Source organism: Rattus norvegicus, chromosome 1 (assembly GCF_036323735.1).
Source record: "Rattus norvegicus strain BN/NHsdMcwi chromosome 1, GRCr8, whole genome shotgun sequence".
NCBI classification, from domain to species: Eukaryota; Metazoa; Chordata; class Mammalia; order Rodentia; family Muridae; genus Rattus; species Rattus norvegicus.
In genome coordinates, this window is record NC_086019.1 from 209192277 (window position 1) to 209210086 (window position 17810).

Sequence of the window (17810 nt, forward strand, 5' to 3'; positions counted from 1 at the left end):
TCAGTAATGTGCATGTGTTAGGTCTATTCTGCCACCCCAGCCAGAGATGATTCCAGGTTAAAACGGTCTCCCTCACAGCGGTGAGACTCCTGTGGTGATGGTGTCTCTGTCTCACTTCCCGCTAGCAGAAGTGTCAGGCAGGTAAGATCCTGCATGCTGAAAATCATATAGGCACGAGGGAGCCAGCAAGGGCACTAGGAGGGGACGGTATACTGTTGGGTCATTGCAAATATATTTCAGTCACCAGTGGGAGTGCATCATGCCTGGTCTCTTATGCTTCAGGAGCTGAGAGCTGTTCTGTAGACTCAGAGCAGGCTGTGATCTATACATTCCTGTGTCTCCTGAGTCTCAAGTAGCATTTAGCCATCAGGTGTCTGTTGATGGGCTGCAGGAGTGTGCAAAGCCTTTTCGGAAACAAACAAACAAACAAACAAACAAACAAACAAACAAACAACAGAGTTGAGGACACAGGTAGGCCAGTTGGCTGCACACTCCTAAAACCTGGTGGGCTGGTGAGATGGCCCAGCAGGTAAGCACTCCTTTTGCCCAGGCTTGATGACCAGAGTTGTATCTCCTGAACCATAGCGGGAGACAGAAGGAAGCCACTCTTATAAGACAGCTTTCCTAGGGAGAAAGATACTTATAAGACACTGTTCCTAGGGGACAGCACCAGCTCCTGCAGGTTACCTGACTACGGCTCTTCCCTACATACAGGGAGTTCCTGATACCATCTCTTGGAGTCACTGGACACTTCCTGCTGCTTTAGCACTTTGCTTTATTCCTCTTTCCTTCCTTCTCTCCCTCCCTTCATCCTTCCTTTCCTCCCTCCCTCCTTCCTTCCTCCCTCCCTCCCTCCTTCCTTCCTTCCTTCCTTCCTTTCCTCACTCCTTCTCTCTCAGTCTCATGTGACCCAGACTACCTTCGCTGTGAGCGGAGCCAAGGATGGTTTTGAACTCCCGATCTTTATGCTGGTACTTCCCAAATGCTAGGATTACAGATATGTGCCGTTACACCTGAGTTATGTGGTGGAGTCAACCCCAGGCCTTTGTGCATGGTAGCCAAGTACTCTACCTAGGCCAAAGCCCTAGCCAAGCAAACGTGTAGTTCAGGATGGCCTCCAACTTACTTCGTCTTATTCAGAGTTTGCCCCTGCTGTGTTTCTCAGCTGGCAAAACTCACATTGAAGCTTGCTTTATTAACTTAATATACGGATCTATTTTTGAGGCAGGATCTTACTATAGCCCAGGTTCTGGCCTGGATCTCATTATGTAGCTAGGGCTGGCCTCAAACATGAAGCAATCCTCCTGCCTCATCCTTATGAGTATGTTTGGATTTACAAGCGTGGCTATGCTCGGCTATGCTTGATCTATAGATATGTTTTTATTTGAACATTTGTTTTCAGTTTTCCAGGGCATACATCAGGAATAGAATTGCTGGCTTTCTGCAAAGTCCTTTAATCTCAGAACTCCAGTCAGAATGGGGCGGGGGGGGAGTTCTGCATTTCCTTTCTTCTTTGATTGTTTTAGGCAGGGTCTCACTGTGTCAGCTTTAGCTGACCTGGAACTCTCAGAGATCCACCTGCCTCTGTTTCCTGTTGGAATCGAAAGCATGCGCCAGAACAGCTGGCTACAGTCTACATTTACTGTATTTATTATTTTTGGAGATGGGCTCTCGAGTAGCTCAAGATACCTTGAACTTGAGATGGGAGAGCCCAGAATGACCTTGAATGTATGATCCTCTTGCTTCTATCTCCTGAGTGAAGGGATTAGGGGTGTGTGCCATTACATGTGGCTCCTTCCTCCTTCTTCCTCTCCTCTCCTCCTCTTCCACTCCACATAACTCTAAGCTCCACTTCTAATAGCTTGGCAAGGAAACTGGACAGGACAGGTGCTAATTAGAGTATGGCAGCCACTCACCTCAGTGCTGGGACCAGAGGCTAGGGCTTCTACATACAGTCTAGCACAGAGGGTCGTTGCGGCCTGAAAACCTGCATTCTGGGGTTCCCTACATGCATTGGCCCCCACCAACAGAGAATTCCTCCCAAGAGGCCATGCGATAAAGGCATCTGTAGTCAGGAGCACAGCTGCTACTAGCCAGGGTCTGTGGGGTTGCAGGCCACCGGCGCCACTGGGTCTCCTGTCCCCTGGGAACACTGTCCCAGAGGCTCTGCACGGATCACAGGAGAAAGACAAAAGCCCCTTTGAGCAAAAGGTTACAGCACAGGAGGCCACAACAAGCATGTGAAAGGCAGATCACGCCTCCAACCAACTGGGCAGGAACCAGGAAGCAGCCGCTGATCCGTGAGGCCTGGGAAAAAGCAAGGAGCCTGGAGGGAGAACTCTGAGGACACACCAGGAGCCCCATGAGGGTGGGGAGGACAGGGAAGCCAGGAGGCCACCCACGCTACCCTGTTCGCCTTGGTGGGCTTCTAGCTTTTTGGAGGACAGCCCTTTAGGGATAGCCAGCCTCTGTCCTGAAGCAGAATGCACCTAATAGTGGCATATACACCAGGAATTCTACTGGTGGCATTTTCACAAACTCAACAGGGGACAGTGTGGCCACATGCTTTTCTTCCTTTTCAGCTATGGGACAGTAAACTGAGGAGTCTCTAAAAATTACCTAGGAGAGCCCAAGTTCCCTTTGGGCCTCCAGCATTCAGTACAGGGTTTGCAAAGTTGAACCTCTATTCATTTAAGAGCCAAGGGGCTCTGGTTTTCTAGGTAGTGGAAATGAGACTCTGCCCAGGATTCTTGAAAGGTTTCTCCAAGGGCCCAACAGGTGGAATGTTCCCGGAGAATTTTGCTATAGACACGCCTCTGGGTTTGTCTTAGAACAAGGTGTGGGTTCCCATTCTGCTGCTCAGTCGTGGCCCAGAGCTGGTTCTATATCAGCCCTCTGGAGAATGGCTTTTACATTTTAAGAACAGAAAGGAAACTGGCTGGATTTGACCTTCTACTGAGAACAGTTGTACCCCAAAGCTGAGGTAAGCCAAGAACTCCAAGGTCACCGGTCTAAGCCATACCTGGATGTGGCTTACCCTATGATCACAATGGGGCAGAATAGGGGACTCTGGGGACTGGGAGGGTCAGTTTGTCTAGAGAATTTCAATGCTTTTAAAGTCTGTGGGCAGAATCCAGGCCCACTTGGGTGTCTGTTTCCATTGTCTGAGTTGCCTGGGTAGGAGGTGACATCAGGAAGTCACAGTGTCCAGGCAAAGCACAAGAACCTTGCACATGAATCCTGGCTCTGACCTCCTCCTTATCCAGCACCATGTTTCTAGGCCACTCTCAAGGCTGGAGGCAGGAGCAGCGTTTATGTTTCTACAGGCTTGTAGCAAAGATGTGAGTAAGGCTATAGAACCAAACAGCTGAAGTCACCTTAGTTGATGTGCTTGGCTGTGACCACGGCAATTCCATCTAGCTCAGTGTAAACGATCACAAGGTGACAGAGAAGCCCAGTCCACCTTCTCTCAGAGACAGTTGGAAGACTAGAGGATGTGCTCACCCCTGGCAAGGGCTGGCCATGCTGCCAGAAGTCAGTGGATGGCCCAGAGAACATCTATCCTGTCAGAAACACTAACTAAAGCAAGAGAATATGGAGTGGGGTGGGACCTAAGGGTTCCCACAGGTGTAGTTGGTACTACCTAAGGTTTCCCCATGGAATGACCTGGATGTGCAGGGGGCTGGGCAAGGTCTTAGAAAGGCCAATGCCACCCCTGCTTGTATCACAGAACCTAACTCAAAGATCCCTTATCACCAGGGGACTCTAATCTATATGTGTAGGTGGCCAATGGCTTCCCTCACATGATTCCGTCTGCACAGAGATGCATTTCTCCCTGAAACTGGATGAAAGGATAGTGGGTCTCACTTTAGGATAAGGAGTACACCAGCCTTACTGGCTGTAGCTGAGGTATGCATGGCATCTGGAGCTCTGTGAACTCCATCTTCCCCACCCTCTACTCTTCCTGGATACACCCAGTGTCTCTCCTTAACTGTCTCTGATGATGGGACACTCACTACCAGGGGGATGCATGCTCTTCTTTGATGCCATGGACTACTGCAGTGTCATGTACCCCACTCTCCACCCCCTGTTCTCCATGTACAACACAGGCAGGAGACTCAGGCTATACAGTCCTACACTGAGTTTCATCCTGGCCTTGAACTTATTGGTAAGGCATCAATGATAATACTTCCTTGGCAATGGGAGGTATTTACTCTCCAAAAACATTTCTTTTAAGGTTTTATGAGTGAGAGAGAGAGAGAGAGAGAGAGAGAGAGAGAGAGAGAGAGAGAGTGTGTGTGTGAGTTTTATTTTTTCTAACTCAGTTGCGTTGCTCTGGAACATGAACTTTGTAGATGACACTGTCATGTCACAATACCACAAGACTATTGGACATGCTTGGGCATGGATGGCTGAGACAGGCAGACAGGCTGACAAATAGTCCCACATGTCATTTGTAGCTGACACATCTTGGAGGATGGGGGACCAGTGGGACACACTCAAGATCTGCACCACTTGGGAAGGTGCTGGGAAAGCCCTGGTAGGGAACGCAGGCCTGGAGCCCACTAGCTTCTCAAGAGCAGCAGCCCCCTGCCCACGTGCTCTGAGCCCATCTCCCAGCTCCCTTACCGATGTCTTTGGCTCTGATGGCTACTGGTCTCCGTAGCTCGGTGACAAACTTTTTGGCATCCAGGCGGATCTCAATGATGTTGTTCAGCAGGGCGAAGAGTGGGGCCAGAGGGAAGGACGCAACGAACAGGGTGACGAAGCCGAACTGAATGACTGCAGGGAGAACACGGAGGGTCAGCAGTGCAGCTGTGCTGCGCCCTGCACCCCCCCGAGGGGCATCCTGCACACCGTCAGCAATGCAGCTGTAAGGTGCCCTACCCCTAGTGTGATTCAGACCAGGGCTGCCTGGTACCCTGCCTCAAAGGAGCCCACTTTGCACGGATCTGCTTACAAGTACATGGGGCCTCTTGGGAGAGAGCCACTACCATCTGGGACAATGTCCAGGTCTAGGGAACTGAAGACAGAAATCACTGTGTCTGGAATTCGACATGGCTGGCCTTGAACTTGTGACAATCCTCCCACCCCAGCTTCCCAAGTCTAGCACTGTGCCATCATGTCTGGATTATCTATTTATTGTGTGTCTGTGCATATATGTGCACACGTGCATGGGTGTGCATGTGTGCATGGAGACCAGAAGACATTGTAAATGCACCCACCTCCCTCTCTCTCTCTCTCTCTCTTCCTCCCTCCCTCCCTCCCTTCCTTTAAGTAGATGCTCTCACTGGGACTTGAGGCTCATAGCAGACTAGACTGAATGCCCAGGGAGCCCCAGGGATCTTCCTGTTTCTACCTCCTTAGTGCTGGGATTACAAGTACACCATCACCCTTGGCTTTTTATAAGGGTTCTGGGAACTGAATTCACGTCTTCATGTTTGCACAGCAAGCACTTCACGTACAGAGGCATCTGGCCAGCTCTACACTGTGTAATTTTTATACTCATCTATAAATGCGCTCTGGTCGTGTGCACCCTGCTGTGACTCCTGAGGTAACAGGCATGCTTGTGGTTCACAGGTGCAATCTTACGAAATCTCTTCCCATAGCACAGAGCGAGTGCATGGCCTGGCCCATCCCTGTGCCCAAATCTCCCTTGGGTCAGGAAGGCCTGCTCCCATTACTGTGTCTCAAGAGCCCTTTCTTTCTTCTTCCATCAGGCTTAGGAGAGTAGGAGGACATCCGTCTTTCCAGACTGTCCCAGCCTTCTGTCCCCAGGTTTCACGCTGTTCACCACGCCCCTGGGCTTCTTCAGCCCTAGAAGCTGAAGTCAACTCCAGTTGAAACAGGTCAGGAAAAGGTCACCAGAGGGACTAGAGTCGGAGAGCTGGTCCAGGAGCTGTATGGCAGGACCTGGTCCAAGGGTGCTCCCTGCCAGGGGGTAAACAAGGAAGCTGCAGAATGTCACCCTGTGCTCAGATGGCTGAGTATGGCCTTTGTTAGCAGGGTGAGCAGGGTAGAAGGCTGTGGGAACTGTCTCCCAGATGTCTTGGTGAGCTCTCTTTGGCTCTAAAGTATGGGGCAGTGGGATGGGATGCCTCTGCTGAGAAATGGAGGTGGTGTGTGTGTGTGTGTGTGTGTGGTGGTTATAATGAAGCAGGACCAGCCATGCGCCATATCTGCTGAGGCTCAGACTCAAAGTTGCTGTAGATGGGTTTTTCTATTTAAAAAAATTATTTTTGGGGCTGGGGATTTAGCTCAGTGGTAGAGCGCTTACCTAGGAAGCGCAAGGCCCTGGGTTTGGTCCCCAGCTCCTAAAAAAAAAAAAAACCCAAAAAAATAAAAAAATAAAAAAAAATTATTTTTGATACAGGATCTCATGTAACCCAGGTTGGCCTCCAGTTTACTATAGAGTCAAACATGACCTTGACCTTCCGATGGTCCTGTCTCCACTTCTCAAGTGCTGGGATGGCAGTACAGGCCTGCACTACCATTCCTGGTTTATGCTGGACTGAACCCAGGGCCTTGTACATGCTAGGAGGGGACACATGCTCTACCGAAGGAGTTATAGGTGTAGCCTTAGATTTTCCACTTTGGAGTAATGTCACTGCCTCATCCATCATGAAGGAGATGAGAAAGAGAAAATGGAGGAGAAGTGGGAAGGAAGGATTCTGGAGCTCAAGCTGGTGTGGGATATCCTCCCATCCATATCTGTGAGCTCCCGTGCCAGCCTTAGATTTTCCTGAAGGAGAAGATGGCAGCCGATGTGACAGAGGGAGAGAGCCAGGCGAGAAGTGCACCCTGGTGCTGGGCTGGGCTAGGTTACTGGACATATAACAGACCTTTATCCCTGAGATCTCCTTATTCCTAAGCCCTGAAGGATCATGGGAGCCTCAGGTGAGAGTTCAGTAGTGAGATAACTGACCAGGTTTCAGTCAACTACAGGACACTTCTCTGTGGTATCTTCTTTCCCCAAGCCTCCTCAGAGAGTGGAGGCCCAACTTTAGGGGCAGGGGGACCAGTGCCCAGATTCTACTGGCCGTGGGGATGAACAGGGGAAGAAAGGAGCCTGGAGTCTTGTTTTCTCCTCAGCCCCATGATCTCCTGAATCTTGAGGTAAGGTGATTCCGGTTGGGAGCAACCAGGCTGGAACCACATGAACCAACACAGAGAGTGGCTAGGAGGTGTTTTTGGGAGCAGAATGCTCTGACCACTGTGCTGCAGCCTGGAGGTGACCTGCTCATCACTGTTCCCAAGCCAAAGCTGAGGAGCGATGCGGTCACATACCAGGCCTGCCTTGCTTTTCAGCACTGTGGATAACACAAGACTGTAAAACAGTCCCTCCCCTGTCAGGACCTGGGGCAAGCCTGATACTGCATGTTGGAGTCCTGTTCACGGTGGCTGAGCTCATGCCAGTCTAAGCCCCCTGCGCCTGAGTCTTTCTGTCTGTGTTCACTCTTCCGTACATTCAGTGACCATGCACTGAGCATCTGCTGTATACTCAGACATGCACCGAGTGTCTGCTGTATACTTGGGCCCATTTTAGGGAGGGGGACAGCAGTCAGGAGTGGGAAGGAGAGGTCTTCTCTCCACAGGGATTCCATCCTTCTGTGAGACAGACAGAATAGAAAGGAAGGGTAACTTACAGATTTAAAATGGGGCCAGAGGAGGAGCTGGGCCTAGGCATAGGGATGGACTAACTTTTTTAGCCATTGTGGTCAGAGAAAACTTATATTGGGGGGGGGGGCACTCAGAGTCTTGAAGGAAGGGAGAGAGAGGATCCATGCAGGTATTTGGGGGGAACATTCCACCAGAGGTACCACAAAGGCAGAGGCCCCATGGTAGGCCTGAGCTGCATGCTTATAGAAGAATGTGGGGTTCCGTGTGAGCACAGCATAGGGGCTGGATGGACAGAAGGGAGCCTGGGAGGTCCCAGGGCAGCACAGGCTTCACAGGCCACACCTGGCTTTTCCCATCTCCCAGCATCTTTCCATGCAGGGACCACTGGCTGTTAATGAGGCTTACCCAGGCGTTCCTAAGAGTACTGGCTTCATGCTGGGGTCACAGCAAGCCCAGGGGGAGTCAAGAAGAAGAGAGGTATCACAGACCCAAAGAAGGACTCTAAAGGGGTGTGGCTATGGTACCCCAAGTGCCATGAGCCTCTAATGGAGCTGGTATTGCTGTTGAGGGAAGGAGAAGGAGAAGGAGAAAGAATTGTTGCTCAGCCTTATGTGTCACACTGTGTGGCAGGTGACCATGTGTTGGTCATCCTGAGCCTTTGGAATAGGAGTTTGGAAGAAAAGGGGCGGTGTTTATAGCCCTGAGGAGGAACAGAACCTAGAGCCAAGAATCTAGGCCAGGTATCTCCCGCTCCTGCCTCTGCCTGACACTGATAAAAGGGTGAGGAGCACTGAGGGTCAGGTCATGGCCAGCCCAGCCCAGTCCTTTCCCTATTTTTAAACGGTAGTCTGTTTCCTCCCTCCCTCCTCACACTGTGTGTGTGTGTGTGTGTGTGTGCGCGCGCGCACCGCAGGTATGTGTGAAAGTCAGAGGTCAGCTTGTGTCATTCCTCAGGTATGGTCCATTTTAGTTTTTTGGCACCCATCTCTTACTGGCTTGGCCCTCATCAAGCAGGCTAGGCTGGCTGACTAGTGAGGCCCAAGGATCCTCCTGTCTGTCTGCCTCCTCCATGCTGGGATTAGAAGCACACATCACTATTCCTTCTTTAAAAATGTGGGTTCAGGGTTTGAACTTAAATTCTAGAGCTCATGAGGTAATTTATTAACTGAGCCATCTCCCTAGATCAGTTTCCTTTTTTGTTTGTTTTGTTTTATTGAGACTGGGTCTCACTATGTAGCCCAGGCTGGCCTCACACGCAAAAGCCTCCTGCCTCTGCTTCCCAAATTCTGGGATCACAGGCAGGCCACTATGCCCATATCTATCGTCATTTTCCGATCTGCATCCCCCTCGGCCTGAGCCCACCGCCCTGGCCGGGATACCACTCACTCATTTCCATGTACTCGGGCGTGAGGCCGGCGAAGGGTTCGAGGTTGAAGTCCACCTCATAGCGCTGCTTCCGCTTTATGTACTCCTCGCGGTCCGAGGGGCTCTGCCTGCGCAGCTTCAGGTAGCGGATGAATTTTTTCATCTTCCTGCAGGGGGCGCTGTGTGAGTAGGCGGCCAGGCGTGGGGGCTGCACTCACCGACCGCACCTCTGAGTTACACTGCCCTGTCTGCTCTAAGCCTGAACCACTGGTTAGTGTCCAGAAAGAGGCATCTTCTTTTATTGTTGTTTTGAATCAGGGTCTCACTATTAGACCAGGCTGGCCTCAAACTCACAGAGATCGACCTTTCTCTTCTTCCCTCATACTGTGCTACCATGCCTGGCTCGATGCCTTCCTGGTTGGAAGGGAATGGATAGCTCTGGCCTTCTCCCAAACAGCTCTGTTGGTTTCTTGAGATGTTGAAAGGCAGAGAGAGTGAGAGGCCACCTATCTCCTGCGAGACCCCTGGAGGGAACCAGTAAGTGTGGGCTGAGCTATAGCCCTGGGGCCTCTTCTCAGACCTTCTCACTAAGGTCCTAGCTCCAGGGAACCTGCACCTCTGAGGAGCAAGGTGAGGGGATTAACCCCTGGCTAGACACTCCACCACTCAGGAGCCAGCATGCAGCAGGCTGTGTGGCACCCTGAAGGTGGGACTCCGTGTCTCCTTGTCTACAATGGGGTGACTTTTGCTCCATGTCCCCTCACCATCTTTCTCACCTCCTGGTTTCTGATGTCTCCTATCCTCAAAGAGGCTGATGCCTCACCTGTCATAGAGGCCACTTCTAGAGTCCACCCAAGTCCCCCCTAACCCCCACTTCACTATGTCCCTGCTGGTGGCAGGTACCACTCACGGGATGCCGATCTCGAAGAGATTGTTCTGGATTAGCTGCTTGCCCAGCATGATGATGCTCAGCTGGATACAGAGCTCCATGAGGCAGCCGCCTGGGGCACACTGTGGGACAGAGGGCCAGTTAGATCTAGTCCGGCTCTGGATAGGGAGAGGCTGGCCTTCAACTTGTGGGGTGACCCATGGCCTCTTAAAAGTTAGGTTCAGGGCTAGGGAGATGGTGGGTGGGTGAGAGCACCTGCTGGACAAGCATGAGTATCCGAGCCTGAATCCCGAGCCAAGTGTGGCTGCATGCTAGCTCAGCAGCGTGGGGTGCGGTCACAGGCAAGAGGACACCAAGGCCTCTCTGCACAGTCAACCTAGCTGTAATTGTGAGCTTCCCAGTGAGAGACCCTATCACAAGGGTTTAGGAGGAAAGTGGGAGAGGGAGACAGCTGACATTCTCCCCTAGCCACCTCAAATGCACATATCTGCACATGCGTGTGTGCACGTGTGCACACACATACATACATACATACATACACACACATGTGCGCATGCACACACATGCACGCACATGCACACACTGGGGGGTGGTTCACATCCACATCTTCTGAAACCTTGAGAATAAGACCTTATTTTGGGAAGAAGGCATTGCCCTGCTTCAGTGACCTTCAGTGTCCTTGGGAGAACATAAAGACCGAGAGGGACAGCTGGAGTGATGCAGAGAGGGCCACCGAGAAGCCAGGCATGCTGGTATACACCTATAATCCCAGCACTGTGGAAGTGCAGGTGGGAGGATCCGGAATTCAAAGTCAAGCTCAGCTATGTCAGTTCAAAGTCAAGCTAGGCTGTGTTAGACCTTGTCTCAAAAAAAAAAAAAAAAAAAAAAAAGAAGGAATAGGGTGGTATTGGCTCAAACAGCGAAGCGCTTGCCTCACAAGCATAAGAGGATGCCATGCAGGAAGCAAAGCACACTCTACAGGCTTTCTGTAAACCCCTACCCTGAGGAAGCCCTGGGGTACCTGGGCCCATGGTCAGATGAGCGAAGTAGGTACCCTTCATTACTGGATTGTCCGGTGCCTGACATTCATCTCTTTGTGCCTCATTCCACTGTTTCCTTCTCAGGAAGCCCCAGTATCCTCTCTAGTGTCGTGTGTGTGTGTGTGTGTGTGTGTGTGTGTGTGTGTGTGAGAGAGAGAGATATGCACGTGTAACATGTATGTGGAGGGCAGAGGTCAGTCATTCCTCAGGAGCCATGCCGCTTGTTTTATTTTATTTTTGTACATTTTTATTTTTATTTTATTTTATTTTTTTTTTTTTGGTTCTTTTTTTCGGAGCTGGGGACCGAACCCAGGGCCTTGCGCTTCCTAGGTAAGCGCTCTACCACTGAGCTAAATCCCCAGCCCCGTACATTTTTATTTTATCCATATGAGTATTTTGCTTGCACGTGTGTCTTGTGTACAATGTATGTGCCTGGTGCCCAGGGAAGCCAAAAAAAAAAAAAAAAAAAAAGGGCGTCAGATGCCCCAGCACTGGAGTGATAGATAGCACAGTGCAGGTGCTAGGAATCAAACCTGGGTCTTCTGCAGGAGTAGCAAAAACCCTTAACCACTGAGTAGTCTCTCCAGCCTGGCCTTTTGCACAGGTGCTAGGGACCAGACTCAGGTCCTCAGGTCTGTACAGAAAACGCTGCCCCATCTCTCCAGCCTCACTCCCTGTTTTCTGATAAGCTGAGCTTTCATGTGGGCTGGAAATGTTGACTGGGTAGCTGGAGACCTGAGCCACTGACAGCCCCAGATGCAACGGAGCAAGCCTGCAGGTCAAGACTCTGTGTCAGAAGATGGCAAGGCCAGAAGCTAAATGTTCCCAGCACTAGGGCTGAGGACGGAGGAGTGGATGCTGCCATGCTAGAGTTAAAGAGAATGCAGCGGTCTGTGCTTTCTTCTGAATTTACTTTAACCAGAGAGGGAAATGGTCAAATGGGAAGTGGCCCAAAGGAAGCTAACTGGGAGAGAGGCAGGGAGCAAGGGGTGGATATGGTCAAGATATGTTACATATATGTGTGAGCATGCGATGAGTCCCGTTATGTGTAATTTATGTGGATTGATCAAAGCAGGCCAGGTGTCATGGCTGTGAGTAAAGGTGCTTGTCACTGAGCATCAAGACTGAGTTCAGCCCTGGAGAACCATGAGGTGGAAGGAGAGAACTGTCTCCTGCAACTTGTCCTCTGGCCTCCACACATGTGCTACAGCATGCACACGTATACACACACAACAGATAAGTAAATGCAGTAGAAAGTAAGATTAAAAGGAGGCTGGAGAGGTGACTGCGCCACTCCGAGCATTTTAAATGTTCTTGCAAGGGATCTGGGTTCCCAGCACCTGTATCAGTTGGCTCATAATCAGCTGTAAGTCCAGTTCCAGGGGATCTGATGCCTTCTGGTCTCTGCAGGAACCTGGACACGTGTCCAGACTGTTCATAGACTTAAGAGGGCACACATATATACACATAACTAATTAAGAAATCAACAAATCGGGATGGAGAGATGGCTCAGAGGGGAGGGTAAGAGCACTGACTGCCCTTCCAGAGGTCCTGAGTTCAATTTCCAGCAACCACATGGTGGCTCACAACCATCTGTAATGGAATCTGATGCCCTCTTCTGGTGTGTCTGAAGATAGTAACAATGTATACATAAAATAAATAAATAAACCTTTTTTTAAAAAAAGAAATCAACAAATCTTTGTAAAATGAAAAACACAAATGTTTGAACCAAAAAAGTATCAACAAAAACTAGACAGGACTCCCTCTCCATCTTTCTCCCCTCTCTTCTTTCCTTGGAAATCTGGAATCTTGCTGTGTGGCTCAGGCTGGTCTCAGTCAAGATGGTGGGTGTGGACCGTCATGCTCAGCTAAATTTTCCCCACATGGGATCCTGGACTGTGTAAATGGAGAACATGACCAAGCACGAGCATCCATGGCTCTATGTGTCTGTGGCCACGTGATGCGACCAGCTGCGTCAAGCCCTGTTGCTTTGACTTCTCTGGCGTGATACACTGCACCCTAGAGCTGTGAGCTGAAGTCAAACCTTTCTCCCTTAAGTTGCTTTTGTCAGGGTAAGTTAATCACAGTGACAGGGAAAGAGACTATGGCATTACAAATCTATGTGGATGTGTGAAATGTAAGGAAGCATTCCCCCTGTGGTGCAGAAGCCCAGAGGACAGGAAGCTAAGCAGAAGGCTGCTGGGAAGGGGGCTGATGTGTTACCTCCTCCATCCGGAAAGAGCGGAAGATATAAACGTAGTCACCAGGCCGACCAACAAACCTGGGAGAATTGGGGTAGTGGTTAGGGAGGAGCTGGACTCAGTCCCCAGGAGCTTCCACCCAAAGGGCCTGTGTTTCTGTGGATCTCTAGTCAGAGCCACCAGGATTTTAAATGGGCTCCCTCCTTTCCCAGCTGGTCCTCAGTACACACACCCCTGTGCCACCCGGCCCACTGAGGGGACTATCAGAGTTTGCAGTCGTGGCTGTTGTCTGGGGTCTATTGCCAAAGAGCCCCACAGCCTGGGGTCTGTATCACCAGGGAACCCCTATGCTCTGTTGACCCAGCTAAAGCCAGCCCTCCCCAGAGCATGATGGGCTGTGGAAGCTGCACTTCCTGTTTTCCCTGGGCTGTGGGGGCCTCCCACCATCAAGACAGACAAGGTAGGACAGAGCCTTCTACCAGAGTGGAGGAGGCAAGGAACCAGGGTGGAGGAGTTCCTACCGGCCTTTGAAGAAGGCGACATAGAAGATGGGAGTATAGGAGTTCACAAACTTGAGCAGGAAGGCCTTGAAGGTTAGCCTCTCCTCAAAGCTCTTCTCTGTCTTCGGGACCTCTGAGGAGAGACATACAGTGATGACTGTGCTAGCTGCTAGCCACTCACGGCCAGGCCAGGCCAGAGGCAGTTGGGTCTGGCCAGAGCTCGGTGGCCCTGCACCAGGCCCATGCTACCTTCGCTATCCTGCACGTGGCACTCACCAATCTTGGTGAGCCACCTGGCAATGCAGCCGTAAACTTCATCCAGCAGAATGATGACCACGAGGTTAATGATGACAGCAGTGGCCGTGACTGTAACCCGGATGTTGGACCGCACAGATGGGGAGGAGTTCATGGCCAAGGCTGCAGCTGTGGAGATTCTATAGATGATAACTCCAAGAACGATTGCAAATGTCACTGCGATCTGCAGGGCAGGCGTAGACATGCTTAGTGGGAATGGTGGGGCTGGTTTGGGGAAAGCGAAGAGCTCCCGTGAACCTGCCCGTCTGCTCCTAACCCCCAATTTTCCTGCGTCAGAACTAAAGCTGAAATTACTGGAGTGCCCACCAGATGCCAGGTGCTCTGCAGGAATCAACCCACAGAACAAGAATCAAAAGTGGGAAGACTCCCAGGATCAGAGAGGTCGTGTGGCTGGGTCAGGGCACCCAGCCTTGGGACAGGGCTTCACCAGCTGGTCCTTTGAAGCCTAACATCCACCAGATCTATGTACAATCCTTCCTTAGTCTCCTATGTAGAGCCCAGAACATTGTAGCCACAGCCCCAGAGGCTGTTCTGGTGGGTGGTAGAGCAGACCTTCTTGCCCAACCTAGGGTGACTAAGATAGCAGATGGTGTACGGGGCTGAACCAGGTGCCCTCATAGCCACTGAGGTGAGGCAGATGGTGGCATCCAGCAGCTTTGCTGGGATATGGCCAGGGTTCCAATCCCACAGATTTCTTGGAGCTACCTTCTAGCTTTTCCATGAAAGCAGTCCCCAAGGCTAGCCAAAACCAGACTATAACATGCCATGGAGCTCAGACTGCTGGTGCCTGAGAGATGGGTGGGAAGCTAGTGACAGGTTTGTTCCGCCTGCTACAGTCGTCTGTCTGGGTTCCTTTTCCTTTTGGCACAGGTCCATGCATAAGACCCAGTCTCTGCCCAGCCCAAGGGTGTGGACACCCCACCCTGGAGCTTGCTGGGAGAGGGTGGCCATGTCTGAGGCTCAAAAAGCAAAGCATAGCCACTTGTGTGTGGGTTTTGGCTGCTCTAGGGAGGCTCTGGCCCTTATGCCCCCTGTATCCTGGATGGAGGGGAGGACTTGTTCTTGCTGGCACGGTTCTTCATGGCTCCTGGCACTGCTGCTCTATGTTGCCCACTCAAGGGACATGGCCTTTGGAATCTCTTCAGAAGACTGGCCTTGTACACTCTGGGCCATAACCAGGCCTTTTCAGACATCTGTTAGTGACTAAACAGAGAAACACCCTGCCTGGGAAACCATCTGTAGCCCCCTCTATGCCCTGCAAGCACAAAGCATGGATACCACCCTCTGAGCTGTGCCAGGGAGTGAGGTTTTCCTCGGAACACCCCTCAGGCCTGCCAAGAGGCCACTCCTGGCCATAAGGACGTCTCTTGTGCCAGCATGCAGATGAGGGGAAGGCTCTGGGTTTGTGGTGACTCAGCAAAGGCAGACCTCCACCCTCCTCCTCCAAGGGAGCCACGAGCCATGTGCTCTGCACCTCTGGCCGGCCATGCACACTGATGTCTTCAGGCTTGGCACGTGTGGGGCATCGACATCGATGCCTGAATGAAACTCTGGGGTCAGGGATGAAGCTGCATCTCCATCAGCCGTGAGCCTGTATCTCTTGTGACAGGACTCTTTTTGGAAAAGACAGCCCGCTGGTTTCTAACCTGTGTCTGTCTACCCTGGCTTCACTCACTACCTCTGCTAGCTCACCCTGGATTCCTTCTTAGCCTTGCTGCAGGGGAGGTAGGCAGGAGAAAGGATTCTGACTAATGAGATACGTTGTAGAAGGGTCTTCCGAGGAAGTCCCCTTTTCAGGCAGCAGACTCTGCTGCTCTAGCTTCCTCCTTTTCTTACCTGGAATGCCCGAGTGATGTTGGAGGTTGTGTGGCTGTAAGGTAATCAGGATGAGTGACCAGAAGTGCAGAGAAGCCAGTGCCTCTGGTCAAACTAGGCCCTAGGCTACCCACCCTCTTCCTAAATCATAACTGGTTCTTTTGCTAGGAGCAGCTGGACTGTGGGGCTGCTGGAGTTGCTTGGTCCCTGAGCATTGCCCTTCACTGTCTGAGGGCTGAGGGTGTCATTCTCTGGTTATGCCTCAGCAAGCGAGGGACCATGTCACCCTCAAAAGGGAGGCTGAGAGTGTGTTCTGTAGCCCCAGCCACTCGAGATTCAGAAGCTCAGGAACAGCCTGGGCAGCAGCACAGACGTCAGTGAATTGAACCAGAGCAAATGAGCCAGTGAGTTCCTGGCTTCTCCAGGAAAAGGTGGGCGAAGCTGAGGCCTACACAGTCTTCCAGAAGAGGTGCACCCTGTCCAGGAAACCTAGCCTGACTCAGGCTGTCTGTCTGCCTCATATGGAAAGAGGGGCCCCCCGGGGCAGATAGAGAAATAAGCTGCAAGCGTTGGCCCTTCTAGCGTGGCTTGCCAAGCAACAGCTTCTAGATCTGTTTCCTCACCAGCAGCACTGTGGAGTCAGGCCTGGCCGGCTGGGAAGACTGACTGGGTGGATCATCCCCTGAGAAGCCCTTGGGGCAGGTGGCTGATAGGAATCTTGGGCTGAGAGACTAGGTGGCTGTCTCTCATCCAAACCTTGCAGGCTAGGTAAAAGGTGACAAGTGGCCTGTGACACAGGAAGGTTGGTTCAAGGCAGAGGCCAATGGGAATGGGAGGCTCTTAAGAACCATGAGGCATTTGCTGGGTCATTGGAATCAGCTATGAGCCACATGTCCTGTTCTTCCTCTTTTTCTTAGATTTTGTTTCGAGACAGCCTCACTAAGTAGCCCAGGCTGGCCTTGAACTTGCAGCAATCCTCCTGTTTCAGTCTCTTGAGTGCTGGGATTACAAGAGTGTACTGCCATCCCTAGCCATCTTGTGAAATTTTGTTACTGGTTTCTCTAAGGTTTGTCAGTTGGCTTTGAGGGCACAGAGGAGATCCCAGTGTGAGGCATGCCCCACTTAGGGCAAACTGTGTGTCAGTGGATTCAGATTACACATCCCAGGACCACCACAAAAACCAGCACATCCCCTCTTAGGGATGGAAGAAGGGTGTCCTCACTCCTCTGTTTCACTGTGTCCCAAGATGAGTGTAGGGAATCCCTGATTCCAAGTTCCTCCCACCTTCTAGAACTTACCATGAAGATGATGGAGACAAGATTGGTGAAATAGGCTGGGAATCGGTCCCTCCAGGTCAACTTCACCTTGTCAGTCTGCAACATGAAACCATCTGCTCACTCACTGGGAACCCCCCAAGTGGGTGGACAGGAGTCTGCACAAATACTCAGAGAAACTTCAGAAGGTGCTGAGCAAACACGACAGCACAGTGAGAGAAGCACACAGGGCCTAGTCCCCTGTGAACAGGGTCACACGGTGACAGAGAAGGGAATGGTCTCAGGGGCTAGGCTTCCTCTTTGCACGGGCATGGCATTGCCCACTGCTCTCTAAGAACTGCATGGCCTGAGAGGGAGCTGCCCACATCTGAGACACTCTTCTTTCTCAGCAGCCTCCTCTCCAGGGCTCCAGGTCCCAAGCTGTTGTGCCATTTGTCTGGGTACAGACCATAATAGCTATTTCTCCTTTGCTGAGCAGGTCGGGAACAAGTGTACTGCACATTAGAACTCAGAGCACTGTAAGGCCAAGTTGACCTAGGGCCACATAGCTCACAGAGGCTCTCTTGGGCCCTGAGCCGGCTGGCCAAGAGGGACCTTGGGGAGCAGTTGGTCACTAGCCTGGGCAGTCTCAAGTGTGTGGGGGAGGGGCTTTCAAAGACAAAAACACACTTGAGCCCAGCATGCTGGCGTTGATGTCGCATGGGAGGCCACTCATTCCAGAGGTGTCTGCATGCATGCTCACAAGAAAACAAGAAGCAATTGTGGACACTCGTGACAAGCATGTCTCCAGA

The 17810-nt window shown here is 51.5% G+C and overlaps 1 protein-coding gene across 11 annotated transcripts in view; it reads right to left on the minus strand.

Annotated features, from left to right (window-relative positions):
- The window catches only part of Ano1 (anoctamin 1), a 148659-nt gene that overhangs the window by 11522 nt on the left and 119327 nt on the right, over positions 1 to 17810 (minus strand). For all 11 annotated transcript variants that reach the window (NM_001107564.1, XM_063264124.1, XM_017589235.3 and 8 more), the window contains 7 exons: positions 17044 to 17118; positions 13892 to 14093; positions 13637 to 13748; positions 13138 to 13195; positions 9896 to 9996; positions 9007 to 9152; positions 4630 to 4782 (listed from right to left, as the gene is read on the minus strand). In NM_001107564.1, the coding sequence (NP_001101034.1) occupies positions 4630 to 4782; positions 9007 to 9152; positions 9896 to 9996; positions 13138 to 13195; positions 13637 to 13748; positions 13892 to 14093; positions 17044 to 17118 (847 nt within the window). The remainder of the gene's footprint in view (positions 1 to 4629; positions 4783 to 9006; positions 9153 to 9895; positions 9997 to 13137; positions 13196 to 13636; positions 13749 to 13891; positions 14094 to 17043; positions 17119 to 17810) is intronic.